We start from the raw sequence: 22,830 nt of genomic DNA on the forward strand, positions 1-22,830 counted from the left end.
GCCTCCTGCATGCCACTGAACAGCTGACCCATGGCAGGAGGCGCGGGGGTGGGGTGGGGGAGGAGCTGATCGGCTGGGCTGCCAGTGGGTGCTAAGTACCCACTTCTTTTTTTCCCCCGTGGGTGCTTCAACCCCGGAGCACGCACAGAATTGGCGCCCATGTTTCAGACCTCCTTTACACATGATCCGAAACAAAAGAATGGTACAAAGCCAGAAAGTGTTTCCTTTTACTGGCCACATTTAACTTGAAGTGTGCAGAATTGATTCTAAGCCAGGGGTCAGCAACCTATGGCACGTGTGCCGAAGGCGGCACACGAGCTGATTTTCAGTGGCACTCACACTGCCCGGGTCCTGGCCACCCGTCCAGGGGGGCTCTGCATTTTAATTTAATTTTAAATGAAGCTTCTTAAACATTTTAAAAACCTTATTTACCTCACATACAATAATTTAGTTGTATATTATACTTATAGAAAGAGACCTTCTAAAAATGTATTACCGGCACGCAAAACCTTAAATCAGAGTGAATAAACGAAGACTCGGCACACCACTTCTGAAAGGTTGCCGACCCCTGTTCTAAGCTGTTCTCACACACTTCCAAATGTCCTCCAAGCATTCTGCTTGTCCTAACTCATGAACTCTGCAGAGAGCTGCCACTTCAGTTAAAAACATCAAAGTTAGGAAAGCAACTCTCTCATATTTTAATGCACTATTTCACATGAGCAGATTGGAGTATTTTAATTTATGAATTGTTCAACAGTGAAAAACCTAATTTCTCATACTCTTGTATCTACCCGTGTCTTGGGTGTCTAACCAGAAATTGTGAAAAAATATCCTCTGGCAAACACCACACCCAAGAAATCTGCAGGGAATGGGGAAAGTACTGCTAACATGGGGGAAAAATTCAACTTAAAATGGGAAACTAATTATAGTATTTACTACGATTGCCGTGGTAGCAGGCTTTTTATATATTGCAATCAATGCTTTAGGATCACCACAGTATTTATTCTGAGGTGTATATTCAAGGTGTTTTTGTTCTGATCTACAGCAATTCTATATGTGACCTTATCAACTGCAATGTTTAATTCTGAAAACTGATGAGCAGTTCGGCCATCTTTTTCTAAAGCCTGTGGAACAGTCCTTGCTATCTGCATATATACATATTAAGCGGTGATGTGTTGTCATGGTAGATAATATAATTGTATTAAAAAATTCGCAGTGAAGCCAAAACAATAAATATTTTATCAGGAAGTAATGATAATAGCTCCTCTTCCCCCCAAATCTACTACCATCACTTCATACAAGTATAAGACACCTATGAATTTTTTCCTCTAGCATATCAATATTTCACACACACAAAATAAAGACGCATGTTTGAAGTTAAAATATAACACAGCCCATCTTTATTCTTTATGAAGACTGCTATTACATTAGGCAGCCATGAAAGAGTCAGCCCTTGGGATCTGCATATTTAATTAAGCCTTTGCTGTTTTCAAGACAGTAATTACAGCAGTAGACAACCTAACCTAATACCCAATTTAATTTACTGTGGAATTGCTTAAGCAGAAACAACTGTAACCACACATTATGTTTAAACATTTATTCTCTAGACCAAGGATCGGCTGGAAGCAGCGGCCAGTACATTCCTCGGTGCACGCCACTTCCCACAGTCCCCATTGGCACGGAACGGCGAACCGCGGCCAGTGGGAGCTGCGATCAGCTGAACCTGCGGACGCTGCAGGTAAACAAACTGTCCCGGCCCACCAGAAGATTTCCCTGATGGGCCACAGGCCAAAGGTTGCAGATCCCTGCTTCAGACTAACCAGACAAATTTCCACACAAGACAAAAAAATTTTTGATGCTAAAGTAACCATCAGTACAGTTACCTGAAGGGAACACAGATTTAAGTTTTCTTGTCAATGCACCAATTTCTTCAAACATTCTCACTTTTTTAGATTAAGAGCCTGTATTTGATAAGCTCTTTGGGGCAGGGACCTGATGTGTTTTCTGGGAAGTGCTTAGTACACATAGGTTCTATAAAAATACGTAATACTAACATTTCCATTGGAGATTAGAGCATGTGGAATAAAGACATTGTTAAGCACAGTATATACTTGTGAGAGCGTAACTGTTAGTACAGCACCTAGCACCTGGGTCCGCAGACATTGCTGCAATATTTAATAGGGTTGTAAATCCAGCTGGCTTTGGGAAGTAGATATTGGGGCAGAGGGTGTGTCTATTACAGGATTACCCAAAGTGCTTTTGCTTCTGTGCAAAGAAAATTCTGAAGAAAATAGATATTTGCATTTACTAACAGCCCAATCCTTCAGTCCCTCTGCATACAGAGCTCCCCTTGACTTCAACAGAAGCTCTGTGCATGGAAGGATCCTGGGAACAGGCTTAGAAAGATGCTATACGAGTTTGTTCAGTGGTCATTTTAAATGATTGTTAGCTCAGTGTACCAGGATCATGTAGAAAGCTCTGACAGATTTCCATATCCACCTCCTGAAAAAGAGGTCTGGGCTGATATAAGAAGAGACGGTTACCAGTGGGTTTAGAATTTTGCCATTTACACAAAACAACAAAAATCAAATGAAGTCAAAGATTCATCACTAGAGCATTCACAAGACCATGATGGTCTCTCTTCACCGAGAGAATTAAACCAAAGAACAGCAAAAATATTCTAATGCACCATCACACAAGAACTGTCATACAGGACCATACCAACAGTCCATCTAGATCAGGAGTGGGCAAACTTTCTGACCTGAGGGCCACATTGGGATTGCAAAACTGTATGGAGTGCCAGGTAGGGAAGTCTGTGCCTCCCCAAACAGCCTGGCCCCCGCCCCCTATCTGCCCCTTCCCACTTCCTGCCCCCCTCAAAACCCCTGACCTATCTAACCCACCCTGCTCCTTGTCCCCTGACCACCCCCTCCCAGAACCCCCGACCCATAACCACCACCCCCTGGACTCCACCCCCTATCCAACTCCCCCGCTCCCTATCCCCTGACCCCTATCCACACCACAGCCCCCTGACAGGGCCCTGGGACTCCGACGCCTATCCAACCCCCCTTGTTCCCCATCCCCTGACCCCCCGCAGAACCTCCGCCCCATCCAACCGCCCCCTACTCCATGTCCCCTGACTGCCCCCCTGCTCCTTATCCAACCCCTCCACTCCCCACCCCCTTACCATGCCGCTCAGAGCAGCAGGAGCTCACAGCCACGCTGCCCAGCTGGAGCCAACCATGCTGCCGCGCTGCCCAGCAGGAGTGGCGGGCCAGAGTGCTGGTGGCGCGGCGAGCTGAGGCTGCGGGGGAAGGTGAACAGCAAGGAAGGGGCCCAGAGTTAGCCTCCCGGGTCGGGAGCTTAAGGGCCGGGCAAGACGGTCCGGCAGGACAGATGTGGCCTGCGGGCCGTAGTTTGCCCACCTCTGATCTAGTTCAATCTCTTATTTCAGACAGTGGCAGATACTAGAGAAAAGTTTTACAGCCTCCACAATTAATTATGCACCAACATGCTTACAGGATATATTTCTTCCTAACCTTTGGCAGTTTGTGGTTTGGCTTATGACCTGAAGCAGGAGGATTTCTGTCCATTATAAAGTTATCCTATATAATGTAATGGTGGATAGAATTCAACTAAATCTTCTGGTCATCCATATCTAATTATTTTGAATTTTGCTAAGTTCTTTGGTTAAGTAAAACTTTATGGCAGCAAGTGCCATCAGTTAATATGCAGTAAAAGAAATTATTTCCTTGTATTAGTTTTAAATGTATTGCCTTTAATATGATTGGCTGATCCTGGGCTCATATTATGTGACACAGTAAACAGGAGCACTGACTTCTCTATATCATTATTTTAATATACCGTCATCCTGTTACCATTCCAAACTGGGTATACCTAGGGCCTGATTTTCATTCACAAGGGCCCCTTTACTGCTCTCCCAGAGGGAAGGCAAGACCAATAAAAAGCAGCTGGATCCGAGGCAGCTAGATTTGAATGTCAGTTTCAATTGCTTGAAAGAAAAGAAATTTTAAAAGAGGGAGGTTTTTAAATTTAAAGTCAGACTTATTCGCATGTTGCTAGTTCTTTCCTTTTTCAGGTCTTCAATTGCAAAGTGGATAATACATTTTTGTTTCTTTATTTTCCCACTTGTTAGCAGACTTTCAGTTTTTACAGAGAATTTTTTTCTACTAAAATTTCACACTTAAAATGTTCCACTATGATGAAAGAGATTAATCCAGGGCCTCATTAACAACCTTACAGTGATAACACCACAGATTCAAAAGACAAGATTGATAACCAAATAGCCGTGCTATCTCTGCAGCCGCCACCACCACCTTTCAATTCAGGAACTTCCACAAGGGAAAAAAACGGGAAATGCTTCAGTCAGGCTATCCTCCTCTACCACGGTTTGGAGTCTGAAGTCAATGCAACAAGTCATGTAGGTGCTTTTGAAAATCCCACTTTAAGAACAGAATTTTAGATTCATGTTTGAAAATTTTGGCCTGTGTATAAAAAAGTTCACAATCGCTTTTTATTAATGTAATAAAAGTCTGAAGTTTTCATTATAAACACCTCAGCAATTTTTTAAGTGAAAAAGAAAAGGTTTTAATAAAAATACTATTTTAGCCACAGATGCTGCACTTATCCACAAAGCTTACCTTTAAGTGACTGAGTAGGCTCATTGTGTGTGAAGTTAGGGACCTGCTTTAGTGCTTGTCGACTCAGGGCCTTAGCATTTAATATTTTATTTTTTGCTTATAGCAGTTTTAAAATACCTTATTTGAATTTTATGAAATGCCCCTATTGGTAATATATTAGAATTTACCAAAGAAACTGAAGAACCTAAGAATATATAGGGTTTCATATACCCACAAATCCAATTTTGACATCTGAAGTGAAAATGTGTCGGGTTTGGGGAAAACGGAAGAACTGTCTGCATTAAAAAGTACTGTGAAGAATCTGGAGTAAAGTTCTGTTATTTTACTTAATATAGAAACAGACAAGCAGTAAAGACCTGCACATAAGTGAATTTACAGGACCCCCCCCCCCCCCCCGAGCCTGACCTTCATGATTTTAGCTACCTACTACTTACACAGCTTTCATCTCTGTTGTCCTGCAGCTACCATTCTTTACCACAGAAAACAGGATCACATACTTGATACAAAAATACTGAAAGACACATGGCCCAGCAGAAACTCAAGGTATAACACCTTTGGTCAGTAAGACTGAGGAGAAATTTAAACTTAAACCTACTAATTACTTCACTCTAGAAAGTATGACAACTAGAGGAAGAATCTTATCAGAAGCAGACATCCCACTAAAACAAACAAAGGAGGCAAATGTATAGATTTGGAAGGAAAAAACCACTAAAAGCAAACTCAAAATAAGGGTATACCAACTGTCATCCATACAGAAAGACTATAAAATGGACTAATTTATTAAACCCATCTATCCTATTTGCCTTGTCTCTTCTGGACAGATCCCACTGTTTTCTATAATCCACATAAGAACCCTAAACACCAGAGTAATGAATACTCGACAAATATCTTTAAAAAAAAGTATAGATTCCTACTGTATAACTGTCTTCTACACAGATACTTAACATAACAACTTAGGCAACTGAAACAAAGCATGCATTAATTTAGCTATTCTATACACATTTGAGTCCATATTCCTGATGCTCACATCACAGACAAGAGTCTGAATCATCAACAGAATCCCATTTCAAAGGCAGCAAGGACAAACAGTGGGTGTCTCAGACTCGGAGTTTGGCAGTGTTAGAGCATATTTTAATATCTCAGATAACTATTCTGGATCTCTCAGTCTAGTAAGACCCATCAATTTATCTTCAACATGTCAAGAAACTCCTGAGATGAGATACTAATTAAAACAAATATTGATATGCTCTCCAACACCACATGTATAGATTAAAAACAAAGCATAGATTTCAAGGCCAGAGGGGACCACTGTAGCTTGACCTCCTGTTCAACACAGGCCATAGAACTTCCCTAAAATAGTACAAAAGCCCAACAGCAACAAGTTATAGACAAAGTGATTGGATAATCTGGTTGATTTTATCTCACCCACTGAGCACAATCCTTGTTTAAATATGATTTTATAGGGCACCAGATGGCTCAGGAGATTAGTAAAAGAGATACAGAACATTCACTTCTGCATAACTGGTCATTCAGTGGCATGTACCAAGTAGTGCTTATCTCGGTCCAAGTCCAGTTTTGATTAGACAAGTGTCGGTTTACATGATACAAGAGCCAGCACCTCAACTCCCCACTCAGTCCCAGAGGTGAGGTGGTGTACTCTGGGACATAGGGGGAACCTTGCAGCATCAGTGCCATAACTCTTCCGTGGATTATGGCACAACAGCAGCTATATTATAGTTATAACTAAGGCAGACTTTCGTTCTCAGGTACTTGTAACTGAAAAGTTATCCTTGAACACCTGGAGCCTAGTACAGTAGGCTGCAGGGCATTTCCGCAGACTGAGTACTTACCTTCCATTTTAACTGTGTGGTTTTCTACATGGTAAAGAATAAAAACCAAGCTTTCAGGAAATGCTGTTGCGATCGCTTCCTGCACAGGAGAGAGAGAGCACGAGACCATTCGAACACTGGCAGGAGGAGAAGGAAAGGGACGGCACACAATCCAGGAAGGAGTCAGAAGACGATGACAATATGATTCCTAATTGGTCACTGAGTGAGGAGGAGCGACAGTCAGCTTTAAGCATCTGAAGTTGCAGAGTCTGGTTTAGAAATAAAGCTGAATGCCTAAAACCTTTATAAAAAGAACAGGAGTACTTGTGGCACCTTAGAGACTAACAAATTTATAAATTTACAAATTTGCCACAAGTACTCCTGTTCTTTTTGCGGATACAGACTAATACGGCTGCTACTCTAAAACCTTTATACTGGACACACAGAATCTGAATTTCCTTTAAAAATGAACACTTTACCAAGGTGCAGAGCTCCAGATACGTACATACAAGCCAAATGTTTCAGAATGACAAACAGATGAAGTTGTGAAGCATCATTCACCAAGCTAAATTATATATAGTAACAGGTTTCAGAGTTGTAGCCGTGTTAGTCTGTATCAGCAAAAACAACAAGGAGTACTTGTGGCAACTTAGAGACTAACAATTTTATTTGGGCATAAGCTTTCGTGGGCTAAGACCCACTAACAAATGTATTTGGGCATAGCCCACGAAAGCTTATGCCCAAATAAAATTGTTAGTCTCCAAGGTGCCACAAGTACTCTGTTTTTATATATAGTAAGTGATTTTTCTAGCTCAAAAAGCTTCATACCATGACTAGTACACAGGTAGGACTGTTTCCATTTTAAACGCTACCAAACACGTTTAACACTACTATACTATACAGATATCTGAATTAAATAGTATACAGACTGATCAATTTGCAGTTTCCGATTAGAAAAAAAGCTACAAATTCTAACAATATAGAAGACAACTCTAGCACCAAAAAGCCAAATTACCAGGTTGTTCAACTATGATACTAGACACAAATATTCCTTTCCCCACTGCCAACTCAGAGTGCACTGCTAATTACTGTACACATTAAAGAGAAGTCCTTGTATATGGTTGAAGAATTTTTTTAAATGAGTCCTATAAAAACTTCTCATCAGAACAAATGGCAACATAAACTGAATCCAAAAATTTTAATACTTTACATTTGTATACCTTCCATCTGAGGTCTGCAAAGCATTTCAAACCACTGATTTAATTAAACCTAACACTGCTCTTGTGTAAGGCTTGAAAAACTCATCTACTAGTTGTCCCTGGCAATTTTGAGGGGGTGACATCAACAATTGCTGAAAAAGGTGTGAAGCCATTCCAAAAGTGACCTGATAAAGTGGTGTTTTCCTGAGTATGCAGAAGCCAATCCAGCATCATCTGTTGCTCCCAGTCTTGGGATACAACTGGAGTGTAAAATTAACAGTGGCCTGGTCAGTTTCCCTAGTAACAGTGCTACTGACTAGAATCATGTCAATTTCACACCCTGCCAGAGGAAAGTAGCAGAGGTTGTCATTGAGGCTATTTAGAGTAGTGCTTCTCAAAGCCGGTCCGCCGCTTGTGCAGGGAAAGCCCCGGCAGTCCGGGCCGGTTTGTTTACCTGCCGCGTACGCAGGTTCGGCCGATCGCGGCTCCCACTGGCCGCGGTTCGCCGCTCCAGGCCAATGGGGGCTGCGGGAAGCGGGCTGAGGGACGTGCTGACCGCCCTTCCCGCAGCCCCCATTGGCCTGGAGCGGCGAACCGNGGCTTTTTATTTGGAAATCTTTGAAACTGACGTCTTCTGAATTAGGCAAAATTTTAAAGCACTCACCTTCCCAGGCCCAAATGAAGATTAAGTGTAGTTAAGTGGACACTTAATCATAGTTTAACAAATATCCTTCCTGCTGTTTACTAATAATATTTTAGAATAGTGAAACAGTTTTAAGAAATATAATTTACTTTCCACTGTCTATGCCAGTGCTTCTCAAAGTCGGGCTGCTGCTTGTTCAGGGAAAGCCCCTGGCAGTCTGGGCCGGTTTGTTTACCTGCCGCGTCTGCAGGTTCGGCCGATCGCAGTTCCCACTGGCCACACTTCACTGCTCCAAGCCAATGGGGGCTGCGGGAAGCGGCGCAGGCCAAGGGATGTGCTGACCGCCCTTCCCGCAGCCCCCATTGGCCTGGAGCGGCGAACCGGGGCCAGTGGGAGCCGCGATCGGCCAAACCTGCGGACGCGGCAGGTAAACAAACCGGCCCAGACCGCCAGGGGCTTTCACTGAGCAAGCGGCGGCCCGACTTTGAGAAGCACTGATTTAGAGGGGACCACCACCCAAAAGGCTAGGGAGGAGTAGATGCCCAGACTCCCTTACAGCAACCAAGTGGATCGGGGCTGGGAGAGAAAAAAAGCTGTTCCCTCCCAGCTGCATGGGCTTCTATTTATCTATCACCCTAGGCAGAGGCTGATACATGAGATAAAGTCCCCCAGCCATCGACAGCATTTTGATAAGAATCCAAGCACCAATCCTGCTCTGCCTTGCAGCTGTGGGTAGGTGCTGAGCTTTCACCATGGAACTGCTAATGGCATTCAGTGATGGAGCCCCGACTTATCTTTCACTTTTGCCTCTGTCTAGTAAGAGCCTAGTAAGATTTTCCGCAGACCTTTCCTTGTAAGGTAAGCAACGTCCTCATTTCAAAGTTAAGTAACTTGACCACATTTAAACAGTGAGGCTATTAGAATGCAGAGATAGGGAAATGGAGAACTGGGTTCTAATCCTGATTATGACTACTAGATACTACTGCCTTAGGCAAATTAAATATGCTACAGCCCAAACAGAAGTTATGGGCTTAATGCGGAAGTTACTGGGTGAGGTTCTTTGGTCTGTGTTATGCAGGAGGTCCCTTCAGGCCTTAATGTCTATGAATCTATGGAAAAACAGCAAAGCAGTATAAAAATACATGTATGAAGTACTGTGACAGGAATCAAAGCTTGGACACATGGGTGGGCAGAAATGCTGCCAGACAAGAAACGTCCTCATTTTTGTGTAGTTCACCTTTCTGAAATTAAATGCTACCATAGGGGGCTGCTGTGGTGTCTCGTCCCCCGCCTCCCAGGGATGTTACATTTTATTATGTTATAGTCACTATTACCAAGTGATGCAGCTATATTTACCTACAGGACCAGATCCTGTGCTCCATTCCGGACTAAATCAGTAACTGCCTCTTAAGCTAAGCAGACATCATTTGTGACAACGATCAATATTCCCTGGACTTCCTGTATGAAGTGTTAAATCCTCAGCTGTCTGACATCAGTTCAACAGGTGCTTATAGCCCCCAGCTTAGCCCCAAGGCAGCTGTAAACACAATCATACTGTACCTCCTTATCACACCCTGCTAAGCAGTGAACCACCAATTTCCATAGCAAGCACAGTAAGGTTGTTCCTGAGGCTACAAATTATGATTATTCAGCTACACCTCTACCCCAATATAACGCTGTCCTCGGCAGCCAAAAAATCTTACCGCGTTATAGGTGAAACTGCGTTATATCGAACTTGCTTTGATCCGCCAGAGTGCGCAGCTCCGCCCCTCTGGAGCTCTGCTTTACCGCGTTATATCCGAATTCGTGTTATATCGGGTCACGTTATATCAGGGTAGAGGTGTATTATTCATTCCTGACACATTTGGTGACTAACCCACCCAGGCCATTTTGCACCCTGAAGTGTAATATAATCTCAAAACTAAAATTAGTAAATTGAATCACCTTTTCCACTATGGCTAGCTGCCTATAGGGCACTGGATGTGAATTTTTCACCACTGAGGGAAGCTTTCAGCATCAAAATTCAACTCTTGTTCACTCTAAAATGAAGTCAATCCTCTCAACTAGTCTGCCATTGGAACGTCTCCAGATCAACTCTGGGATAGTTTTGTTTGAGAAATAAACAGACGAAAGTGGACTACAGTGAAAGTTCTTATGTACAAAGAAAAAAAACCAGAGAAAGGAAGGGAACGTAATTACACAGAAACATTTGATTGCTGTGTTTTGAGGAAGTCTGTACACAAGAGTTAAAGCTAGCCTATGTCTCAAACACACCTCCAGCCTGGAGAATTTGTACTTCTGTTTGGTGAGTGGGCCAACAGATATTTTAATAATTTTCCTACATTGGAAAAAAATGAGAACAAAAGTATTCATGCTGGATCTGTGCCAACAATCATCTAAGTGTAGCACTGTGATTCTGTACACCTCCAAAGCACTACACTAATATTAATTTATTAAACCTCCTCACATCCTTGTGAAGTAAAGTGAGCATTATCCCCATTATACAGATAAAGAAAATGGAGACATAGGCAGATGTTAAGTGCCTTGACCAGGTCATCAAGTATGTCAGTGATTACCGCTGAGTTTAGAAGTCAGGACTTCCTCGGTCCCAATTCCATGCTCTGAAAATGCTGTTCCCAGGGAACACTCTTAAGTTGTATGTATTGATATTTTAAATCTTGCATTAAAAGATAACATCCTAAAACTGATTGCCTGCCATAACAAAAATTTAAGGCACAGAACAGACTTCTGGTGTACATGCCTAAAAGGTGATTCAGGGTGAGAATGGAAAAATTTAGTAAATATCCGTATTAAAAGCATATTTAGCAATACAAACAAATAAAATCAATAATTCTTGTTAATGCGTCAGATATGGTTGGAATACAATTCTATCAAAATGTTTACATTTTAGCATTCTCTAAATCATACCAGTCACAGCATTAATTATCCATATGATCACGTCCTTTCTCAAATGGCTGATTCAATTCCTTTACATACTTTTAAGTTGCTTTACTTTTGATGAATGATGTCACATAACTTAAATAAAAGCAAGCACATTGCTTGGCTAACATATTGCTTTTATATGTGTACAAAACACATATAAAAAGCAATTCACAGAATTCTATACAGATCTACAAATCCCTTTAAACAAAAAAACCCCAAACCCCAACATGCACAAGTTCCAGAGTGCGCCTGACCAAGTGGATATTCACCCACGAAAGCTTATGCTCCAATATGTCTGTTAGTCTATAAGGTGCCACAGGACTGTCGCTTTTTACAGATCCAGACTAACACGGCTACCCCTCTGATACAAGTTCAAGAGTGAAGTTCACACACTGCTTAAGCCTGGCAAGGTGCTGAACACCCTCAGCTTCTGACTCCAACCAGAAATGGAGGTGGTTTGGCACCTCATAGGATCAAGTCCTCAGTTTGCACCATGAAAAATGGGTTTTCTGCAGATTTTCACCCACTAACTGGCTGAGAGCTCGGGCTGTCAGTGCCGGAGTGAGGGGAGGGCCCAGCTGTAAGCCCGGCACCAGGCTAACAGCCAATAGTCAATGTAAGCAACCCAGTGTCTATACCGGGGTAGTCAATAGGCAGACTGCAGTCTGAAATCAGACTGCCAGACGCTTTTCAGTGGACCATTGGGGCAGAGGGGATACATGGGTGGGACATCCATGGGTCACATGCTCCTCCCACCCCCATTTCTCCAGACACCTCTGAAGGGGGAAGCGAGGAGAGGCACTCTGCCTGGCAGCAGTGCTCTCCGTGTCCCGAGGAGGGAGCAGGGCGGCTGGTTGAATTCCTCCTCCAACCCCTTACAAGAGGCTGCTTCACCTTCCTTGCTACTGGAGTGCCAGCACTGCTGCCTGCTTTGCAGACCATCCACCAAAGTGAGGTGAGTCGGGGGTGGAAGCAGAGATAATGCATGGGACTCCAGCAGCAGGGAAGGGGGAGGAGGAGGAGCTCAGCCAGCCACCCTGCTGCTTCCTCCCTTCTCAGGCTGCACCAGCACAAAGAGTGCCGCTGCCAGGGGGAGTGCTGTCTTCTTGCTTCTGGGTGTCCCAAGAAATGGGGGGCACATGCCCCCCCCACTAGCCACAGCTACATATCGCCTCTGCGTGAGGGTTGAAGCTAAGCTGGAGCCATGCATAGCTGTGTTTGTGATCCCGTGCTCCTCGCCACTGAAGCCCAACCTCCCACCCCGGCCTCATGCCCCCTGCCCCCAAGAGGTCCCCTGAGCCCCCCACCCTGGCCTCATATCCTTCCTATTCTCCGTCCTTTGGGGCCAGTTCCCAGAGTCCTCTCCAGTGCCCACCCCTTGCCCGAACCAGCCTCTTTCCCTCCCCAGTCCACCTCCAGGCACCTGCTTCTGCCACATCCCAGCCTCCCCCACATCTCCCCAGGCTGCTATCTGGAATCTCCCTGGTCCCTCCCGCTACCTGGCGCCTCCTTCCTGCCCCTCTGAAAGGGCATCTCACCGCTAGCTGGATCATAGTACAACAGTTTCACTGCCTGACTCCAAACTTAAAAGTACTCACACACATTCACACCATTTTGCTGCCCAGATCCCAGCCCACGCTCATTCCTTCGCCCCCCCACCCCTCCCGCCCCATCTCTGCTACTTGGCTTAATGGGGACATGGAGGAACATTTGGAAGGGGTGGGCAGCAACGCCAGCCGGCTTAGGCAAGCCCTGTGTCCTGTTTTCAGTTTAAGGAACTACGGTCACCTAACAACCCTGGACAGGATGGGCAAGGAGTTGGCAGGCAATCCGGGAGTTTGCGGGGGGAATCAGCGGGTTAGGGGAGGGGAGCTGGGTGGGGGTCTGAACCTTGACAAAAAATAATTGACTACCTCGGTCTACATAGACATTGTGTCGCCATACATTGACCTAAATGCTACACCTCTCACAGAGGTGGAGTTCTTAAGGTAATGTAGCGGGCAACTTACATTGGCAGGAGTACCATTGTAGAGCTGAGACTTACAGAGTTGGATCGACATAAGCTGCCTTACATCGACCTAACTCTGTGGTGTAGATCAGGTCTGGGATTTAAGGCTAGCAAATAAGGGCAAAGACTAGTCACCCAGTGTAAGTATTATTATTATTTTATACGTGTACCATAAAAACAAATAGCAATATAACAGTGTGACGAACTGGGACTGTTCTTACTGTGGTCTTTGAATGCTGACAGGGGAGTGTGGCTAGGATAGTCTGCATTGGGGGATGGAAGACTGACCAACTGAGAATACCTGACCATGTAACATGAGAACCCAGGAAGGGGTTAGAGGCCAGGTGACACCTTTGCCTGGGAAAACTGAACAAAAGGCTGTGGGAGGGGTTGCTGAGGGCAGAGTTTCAGGAGCTGTCTGGGAGGCAGATGGGGCTCTGACCTCGCAAGGGGCTGGGGCGCCCTGGGACCCCAAGATGGACCTAACTGAGGGGGGTCCTGTTGTCTGTGCCTGCAAGACCCGTCTTGGACTGTATTCCTGTAGTCTAAATAAACCTTCTGCTTTACTGGCTGGCTGAGAGTCATGGTGAATCGCAGGAAGCCGGGGGTGCAGGGCCTTGTGTCCCCCCACACTCCGTGACAAACAGGAAGACTAGTAATTGGGGTGTGGAGTCCTAGAAAGCCTGTTTTGCTTAACTCCTGCTCCATGATCATTGCTGAACCTAGCCCCAATGTCATATACCTGAATTCGTGTTCCTGAAATGGAGTGTGTTTTAAAGTTTGTCAGAAATACCTCAAATTTAGGATTAGAACATTTTAAGTTTATCAAGGAACAGCACAAACAGAGAGTACAATATATTTGCTATGGATTCCCTCTCACAGTCCTACTGCCTCACCCAGTTGTACAAGGAAAAAGGCTTACTCTCTCACTACTTTCAATTCAGGTCAAGGTTGAAGCACACTGATAGGGCATCTAAGGGACCATTCAAGGTGAAGTGGTGCAGCCATTGGGGGGCAGGGGGGAAATGGGGAGGGAGGGATTAGTGGATTACAGATTGTTGTAATAAGTCATAAATCCAGCGTCTTTATTTTGTACCCACTCTGTGGAAAGAATTTCAGCCTCTAGGGCTGAAAAACTGACACTGGATTCAGTAAGAAGAAAAAAGAATCCCTGCCCTGAGTAGAGGAGAAAAAAATAGTTTATAGAAATTCATAGTGGGAAATGCAGCATGTGTATTAGGGTCTATAGAAAAGCCATTAAATCCCACAGCCTCACAGGATCCTACATATATCTGCCATCATCATCTCTGGATTCAACACACTCACCCTGACTTAAGGCCCATAAACATCTGAATAACCAAAAGGTTAATCATTTAAGACAAAGAAGTAAGAACTGATGACAGATGGGAGGGAATAAGTTATACCAACTTCTCCTGGATCCAAGAAATACAGTAGAACCTCAGAGTTACGAACTGACCAGTCAACCACATACCTCATTTGGAACCAGAAGTACACATTCAGGCAGCAGCAGAGACAACAAAAAAAGAAGAGCAAATACAGCACAGTACTGTGCTAAACGTAAACCACTAAAATATTAAAGGGAAAGCAGCATTTTTCTTCTGCATAGTAAAGTTTCAAAGTCAGTGATCAGTTGAAAACTTTTGAAAGAACAACCATAATGTTTTATTTAGAGTTACAAACAACCTCCATTCCCGAGGTATTCGTAACTCTAAGGTTCTACTGTACTGCTCAACAAAAAAGTAAATATCTCTGTGCGCCAAAAAGTCTTTAGAATAAGTCTGCAACTGCAGAAGTGCCAGAGTTTACTAGCCATATTGTAACTTCTGGGGATTCATGGAACTTTCATATTCTGAGACAGGACTTCAGGTTTGGGTTGCTGCTAGAAAAGATCAAGTAGAAGTGTATTCTGGAAGCTTTGTATCCACTGCATTCAGATATGGATTAATGAGACTAGGTGCCCCCAAGCTGAAAAGTGAATCTTCCTACCTGTTTGATCTAGTAAAGATTTCCAAACAAACGTTTTCATATGCTGCTGCAATAAAGCAAACACTTAAAAAACGGTTACCTGTCTCACAACATTGTGTTTACAAAGCTTTAGCACCACAATCCACAACAGCAGTTTGTCAATATCCTATATTACATGTACTATGTAGCAGTAAAGCCACAAAGCAAAGCAGAACCCTTTTCTAAGGACAATGTTAAGATGGCTACTTAGTCTAAATCCAAAATTTGACCAATGGCCATTCAAGGTGAAGTGGCCCGTTACCCCCATAACACACCTTTAAAGATCCATGGGTCCTACACATCCCTATCACAACATGTGGTGTACCTCATCCAGTGCATTAAATGCCCCAACAACTATGAGGGTGAAACCAGAGTATCGCCATGTTTTCGAATGAACTCGCACAGAAAATTGACAAAACAAACACACCCTACCACCCGCAGGTGAACACTTCACAAAATGACCACTTCATATCTGACTCTCAGTCCTCATCCTCAAAGGAAATCTGAACAACACCTTCAAAAGATGAGCCTGGGAGCTTAAATTCATAACTTTGCTAGACACTAAAAATCATGGTCTTAATAAAGATACTGGATTTATGACTTCTTATAACACTCTGGACTCCACTAACCCCCCTTTTTTGTCCTATGACTGCAGCAGGATTAACAGGCCACTTCATCTTGAACGGTCCCTTAAAATATATGTTTACTTATGCTCAACAACGTCCACCTTGTATTTAGCTGCGACTCCGTGTACATTTCCCAAACGTGAAGACGAGCTCTGTGTAGCTCAGAAGCTTGACTCTTTCACCAACAAAAGCTGGATCAATAAAAGATGTTACCTGACCCATCTTATCTCTTTAAGATAAATTTTAGATATATATTCCTGTAGGCACTTCAAACTGTCAATAAAATCACTTACGCTAGAAACTGACTATACTGTATGCTATTACATCTGTACATTTATAGCTCTCCAGGAACACGGAATCCCACTTAGCAAACAGCAACTTATAGCCACCTGAATGCAAAGCAGCATTGCACTGTATACTATCTCCCGTTACTATTTAATGATAAACCAAAAGAAGGAACAGATCAGGGTGGATAAAAATCAATGATTTTTTAAAAAAAATATCTGATTCTTTTTATTTAAATTGCATTTTTTGATAAAATGCTTTTTGAGGAAAAAACCTATCTAAAGATAGTTTTAACTAAGATACATTATAGCTCAAAGATATCTCATCATGGAATAGAGATTATAAATTCTAATTCTTTAGTATGAGACAATATATTCATGTAATGTTTATGAAAATTTTTGTAAATGAGTTCCAATAGTTCATGGATTAAGGACTCAATCTTATGGGGTTCCAGGGGCTAATCTTTCTATCTACCCAATGGGACTCAGTGCTCAGTCACCATCAGAGATGCTTAGTTTTGCAGTTCTCAAACTGTGGATTTGTGTCTCCAGAGAGAACATGCTTGTTAACAGCAAAAATGTTTTTAAATACATACATAATATATAGAGGCGAGAAATAAGACCTCAACCCTATTGTCCCTCTGCACAGTTGTGTACACAGAGTCAATCCCTTACCTCTCTCTAAAAGTGCAAAGTTTCAAAAAGTTCAATGAATATAAGGTTGTAGGGGGCGGAACAGATCTAGACAAGGAGAAGAAGTCTGAAGATAAATGTGAGAAGGGAGGAACAGGCAGTAGAAACAAAAGTGAAACTGTTGAAGCAGCATATTCCAGAAGTCTTGAGGTCTGAGTGTAGCCTTCATTGATTTGAGATCTACCATACCATTCTTTCACTAGAAGGGAAAACCTATAATGGTAGCAGGCCGTAAAAAAGACCCAGTTTGGGAATAAGAACCATTCAAGAAATATGTGTTTGCTGCTGATGTTTTAAAGAAAGTCACACCAGTGAATTGGTGGAAGTCATTTAAGCACTTTGATTCAGAGGCTGTCGAAGTAATAATCTCACTTTTAACAGCAGTAGCTTCTTCTGCTGGTGTAGAGAGAATATTTTCTTTCTTTGGACTAATTCATTCCAAATTGAGAAATCGTTTGGGACCTGAAAAAGCAGGAAAGCTTGTTTTTCTTTTCCAGATTATGAACGAACAGGGAAATGAAGGTGAAGACGACTGAGTTAGCTGCAGAATCCAATATTTAAATTTCTCATATTGATCAGGCTGACATAGTCTATTTAATTTTTGTTTTTTTGTTTTTAAATATTTCATTTAACTATTTTAGTTAAAAACAATTTTAACAAAAACAAACCTGATTTTAAAAAACTTGAATGTTTAACTAAATTCAAAAATTCATATGCTTGTTTTGTTAAAATATTATAAGTTTGCTGTTGAAGAAAAAAATCCAGAATACATAACGTCGTTGTTTTAGTTAAATAAAACAATTTAAATGTCTGTCTGGTGATGTTCTCCTCCTAATACAGCATGGCAAGAAAATCTTCCAAATATTAATGATTAACCTATTGAATTGGAGATAGTTCACCTCCCAATGACTTCATAAATATCCGCTTCAATTACCTTTGGTAAATGAAATAACCAAATCATTCATTTTCTGATATAGCTGTAAAACTAATTTGAAAAGCTTTCAAAATAAATCACTTAAAAAATGTATCGTGTGTACCTTCTAAAAACAAAACCTACATCTATCTCTGAGTTGTGAAGAACACGTATTAAGGTTATAACAACCAACAAGAATGCACTTGTATGTAGAAATTCATGATTAAATGGAGTCTTCCTAACAAGTGATTTAAATCATGATTTCTATCAATTTGATTTAAATCGAATCCACCCTGATACAGATATCTACAAATTCTTTGATTTAATCTGTTATTTTTTTTAAGTCTGCTCTAAACCTTTATACTAGGTACTTTTCTGGTTACTTGAAGTTAAGTTTCCCAGCTGTAAGACACTGCCTGTAATGCACCCAAGCTCAAACTCTGCATTATCTGACAGTCCAATAGGCTATCTTCTACACGGAAATAGAAGTCTGCATTATACGAGCCACATGACATAATCATCATGTGATCAAGTGTATACTTTAGAACAACTTCCTAACATAAAAACCTGCCCTTCCCTAATTGCCATTATAGATGAACATTTGTTAATATAGTGTATGTTTTACACTTTCAAATTCCCACCCCGATCAGACTCAACTATGGCAGCCCCACTTACCTCCCTCTCCCATAGACTCAATTTGGGAGTCCTCTACAGCTTTGTCTACTACAGCTTTATAAGCTCCTAGTTACCCAGTTATTAAAACAAAGTGATCAATAAATACTCAAGGACATACATAGTGCCTTCTATCACAGGGTCTCAAATCACAAGTGTTAATTAAGTTTCACAATGCTCTTATTAGGTTTTATCCCCATTTTCCAGACAGGAAACCAAAGCAAAAAGAGGGGAAGTTACTTGCCCAGGATCACATAGCAAGGTACAATCAGAATCAGGACTAGAATCTAGACCTGACAACCAATCCCACAGTGGAACCACTAGACCATGCTACCGCCCGATGGGTTTTACACCTACCCTATCAAAAAGGAATGCTTACACTTTCAAATGGACCAGTTTTAGGAGATCTGTGGTAAGTCCCACTGCACTGAAGCTGAAGACAATTTTGTCTCATCCACACTAGTGGATAATGTTTGCAGAATCAAATGCAGGGAGACCCACTGTCAGCAACAGGTCCACTGTAAGAGTATAAGCCTAAAATGTTCATGCACATACAGAATGCTAGTTAAAATTTACTAAATGCAGACAGTGTTGGTGCTGTACAGAAAGACAAAGAGTTTCTCCTGTAAAGAATGTGTAACTAACTTACTCCTTCATACAGTGTATAGCGAATGGGTCCTGTGAACCGAGGTTAGACCGTGGTATGTTTTGTTCTGTCTCCAGCCATTGATAGCAGGGAAGTCAACCAATATAAATGGAACTTAAACTGAAGCTTTATAAAACAACAATCTGGGAAAGTAGCCCCTACAAGTCACCATTTGACAGGATCTCTTCAGTGTACCTAAAAAGAAATGATCCTGCAGTTCACCTGACAGGGCAGCCAATGCCAATAGCTTGTGGAACTTAATCCTATAACCCACAAACAAGCTAGATTGTTCAAGGGATCAAGATTCAAATTAGGACTAGATATCAGTAGGATAGACATACAGCTACTTTGGTGGCCCCCTTCCTTCCCCAGGCAGATCAGAAAACAGTCCCACCTGTGCCAAGGGCTGTGTGGGCTGGCTGAGAGAGCAGAGGGCTGAGCCTTGGCCAGAAAGAAGGGATATTCTGGGCAGGTTCTCATGCCATGCCCAGGGCCTCGGGACCCCAAGGTATCACCAGCCCAGCCCATCCTGCTCCAAGGCCCCGCCACACGGGCACTCCAGCCTGGGTGCTGAAGGAGAGCACAGCCACGGGGCGAGGCTGAAGGCCCAGAGCAGGGATCGCCTGGAGAGACAGAGAGGCCAGCGCCCAGCCGGCACGGACCGGTGGCTCCACCCCACTGCGCCGCGGGCCGCCATCAGCCCCTGCGGGCTTCCCCTCTCCGGCCCGGCCCCTCACCGCCCCCGCGGTCCCCCCCGGGCCGGCCCCTCACCTCGCTTGTTCTTGGTGCCGTGCTTGCGGGCCGCCACCAGCTCCTGCTCGATCTTCTTCTCCAGGAACTCCTGCTTCTTGCTGAGCATCTCCTCGGTGTCGCGGAGCCGCTGGATGGCCTCCTGCGGGGTCGGGCCCTTCCCGGCGCCCTTGCCGCCCGTCCCGAACAGCTTCCCCAGCATCCCCGACATGGCTGGGCCGCGCCAGGCAGCGAGCAGGAGGAGAGAGCGGAGCAGGCCCGGCGGGGACAAGGAGACGGACACCGGAGAGACCCTCGGCCGAGACCTCGCAACAGCCGATCCTCGCCCGGCGCCGCGCGGAACACAGTGGGCGCCGCACCTCAGCCTCGGCTGCACCCGCCTGACTCACCGCCTCGCTTGCAGCCGTCACTCCGCACCACGGCAACGGCGGCACCCCGCCCGCGCCACGTCTCCCAGCCCCCTCCGCGGCACCCCGCCCGCCCCACGGGCCCGGGGACCGAACCGAGCAGGGGATGCTGGGAGCTGTAGTCCCCAGCTCCGCTCTTGTCTTCAGGATAGCGTTGCATGCTGGGAGCTGTAGTCCCCACTTTTGTTCTCGCCTTAGGGCAGCAGTGCATGCTGGGAGCTGTAATCCCCACCTCGGCTCTCGCCCTGAGGCAGCAGTGCATGCTGGGAGCTGTAGTCTCAGACTCTCATTTTACCCCGTAGGAGCTGAAGTTCACATTGACCCCCCCCTCACCCACCATGACATCATCATCATGTGATGAACCCACCGTGGTAAACTTCGTGACGTAAGAGGTAAAGCCATAACAACCGCACTGAGATTTCCGCCTCTCCCCCAGCTTGCTGGGTGCGGTCGGCAGGAGGGAATGGCCCGGGACAGAGAACCCGGCCAACGGGGCCTGGTCCCTCCAGCCTTGGTCCCTGCGTTAGGTCAGGGCGCTGAATCCATAACAACCAGAGGCCGCTCGGAAACCCCCGGCTTGGGCTGCAGCCTGTCGTGGCTGGTTAACACGTGTTACAGCGTGGACCAGCTCCCTGGCAGAGCTGCTGGCGGCACAGGGGGCTCCCGGACCAGAGCCTGGCTACGCTGTAACCCCAGGGGTCTCCTTGCAAAACCAATAACTGGACATCTCTAAAATTTCTTCTGCCCACCTCCTGCCACTCCCATTCTTTGCCTGGTGCGCGCCGCAGACTCCTGGCAGCTATGGTTATACAAACCGTCAATCAGAATAGCACTAAACTCTGTGGGTTTAATCACACTTTGAATAGGAGCCACTTCTTCGTTGTTTAATTCACTCTCTCCTACTTCTGTTTCTCCACTCTGATCTCATCTATGGAAAAGATTCCTAGAGCTCCAGTAGTCATAGCATCTAGTCACTTATCACCACCCTTTGCCTAGGACATCATAACTGGTGGTTAGAGCAGGGCCGGTGTAACCACTACGCGAACTAGGCGGCTGCCTAGGGTGCCAAGATTTGGGGGTGCCAAAAAGCAGTGCCCCCCAATTTTTTTTTTTTTACACTACAGTGGAGTCACATCTTATGCGGGGGTTAGGTTCTAAGGTCAGCGTGTAAGAGGAAAATCACGTATAGTGAAAATCACCATAAAGTACAGTATACACTAGAACAGGCGTCCTCAACCTACAGCACGCATGCCAAAGGTGGCACAGAGCCAATTTTTTTTAATGGCAGTCTGCGGGTCCCGGCCGCCGCCGAGCCCGCCGCTGGCCTGGGGTGCTGTTCACTCAGCCAGCAGCGGGCTGAGCGGGCCATCGGCCAGGACCCCAGCTGGCAGGAGCCAACAGACGGAACCCCAGACTGGCAGCAGGCTCTTACGGGCTGAGCAGCTCAGCTCGCTGCTGGTCTGGGGTCCCGGCCGCCGGCCCTGCTCAGCCCACTACCGGTCTGGGGTTCCGGCCACCGGCTCCTGCCAGCCGGGGTCCTGGCCGCCGGCCCGCTCAGGCCACTGCTGGCCCCGCTCAGCCCGCCACTGGCTGAGTGTACGGAACCCCAGGCCGGCAGCGGACTCAGTGGCGGCTGGGACCCACAGCCTGCCATTAAAAAAAACTCTGCTTGCGTGCCACCTTGGCACGTGTGCTGTAAGTTGAAGACCCCTGTTCTAGTGTATACAGCGTATACTGTACTTTATGGTAATTTTCACTATATGCGATTTTCCTCTTACGCGCTGACCTTAGAACCTAACCCCCGTGTAAGATGTTACTCCACTGTATTCATTTTTGAAAGCTTATCATAAGCGATGTGGCGGGGGGGGGGGGAGGAGAACGCAAGGTGGAAGTTTCACCTAGGGCACAAAATATCCTTGCACTGGCCCTGGGTTGGAGCAAAACAAGAAGTGTATTATGTTTAGACAACCCATGCTGGACTATTTCATAGTAGCCAATCCGGGAGAATTAGGAAAGGATAGACTTGAACTTGCAACACCATTATGGCACAGACTTATCCCTAAAGAGGTCTGGAGCCTATCCCTGCAGAACAGAAAAGACTGAATGGTAGGAGAGAGAGGTAAACCACACCACCTCTGGAACTTCATCCCCTAGTTATTAATTCATCCTTCAGGTCAGTAGGGAGCAGGCAATTAATTCTTTAAAAAAAGGTTCCAGCTTTCATTCTAATATTGCCATAGTAATAGCAAACATACAAGAGTTAGACCACCTACAACTGTGATGTTGGCTGTCCCAACAGATTGGGGCCAAGTCAATAATACCATGAGAAACTTCCCAGAAAAATGCAGGTGCTACAGAAAGTGGTCCTGGAAGATCTTCTTTGTGAGTCACTATTGAATTAATGTCCAAAGATGGTGCTAGGGAGTGTTGGTGGTGTAGGAGGGGACCATCCTTCAGCTGTGACATAACACTGATGCCCTGAGTAGGTATAATCATTACAGGCCCGTGGCACTTTTCCTGGAGGGGCACTA

The 22,830-nt window shown here is 44.7% G+C and overlaps 1 protein-coding gene across 2 annotated transcripts in view; it reads right to left on the reverse strand.

The window, feature by feature from the left end:
• Positions 1-20,341, reverse strand: part of CHMP4B (charged multivesicular body protein 4B) — a 37,793-nt gene extending 17,452 nt beyond the window's left edge. The window contains exon 1 of one of the 2 annotated variants that reach the window (XM_034787574.1): positions 19,914-20,341. In XM_034787574.1, coding sequence (XP_034643465.1) covers positions 19,914-20,103 — 190 coding nt within the window. In that variant the 5' untranslated portion in view covers positions 20,104-20,341. Of the gene's footprint in view, positions 1-6,511; positions 6,648-19,913 lie in introns of those variants that run through there. The other variant, XM_034787575.1, reaches the window with a different exon arrangement.
• Between the last annotated feature and the right edge of the window lie 2,489 nt (positions 20,342-22,830).

This window comes from Trachemys scripta, chromosome 12, assembly GCF_013100865.1.
Source record: "Trachemys scripta elegans isolate TJP31775 chromosome 12, CAS_Tse_1.0, whole genome shotgun sequence".
Taxonomy (NCBI): domain Eukaryota; kingdom Metazoa; phylum Chordata; order Testudines; family Emydidae; genus Trachemys; species Trachemys scripta.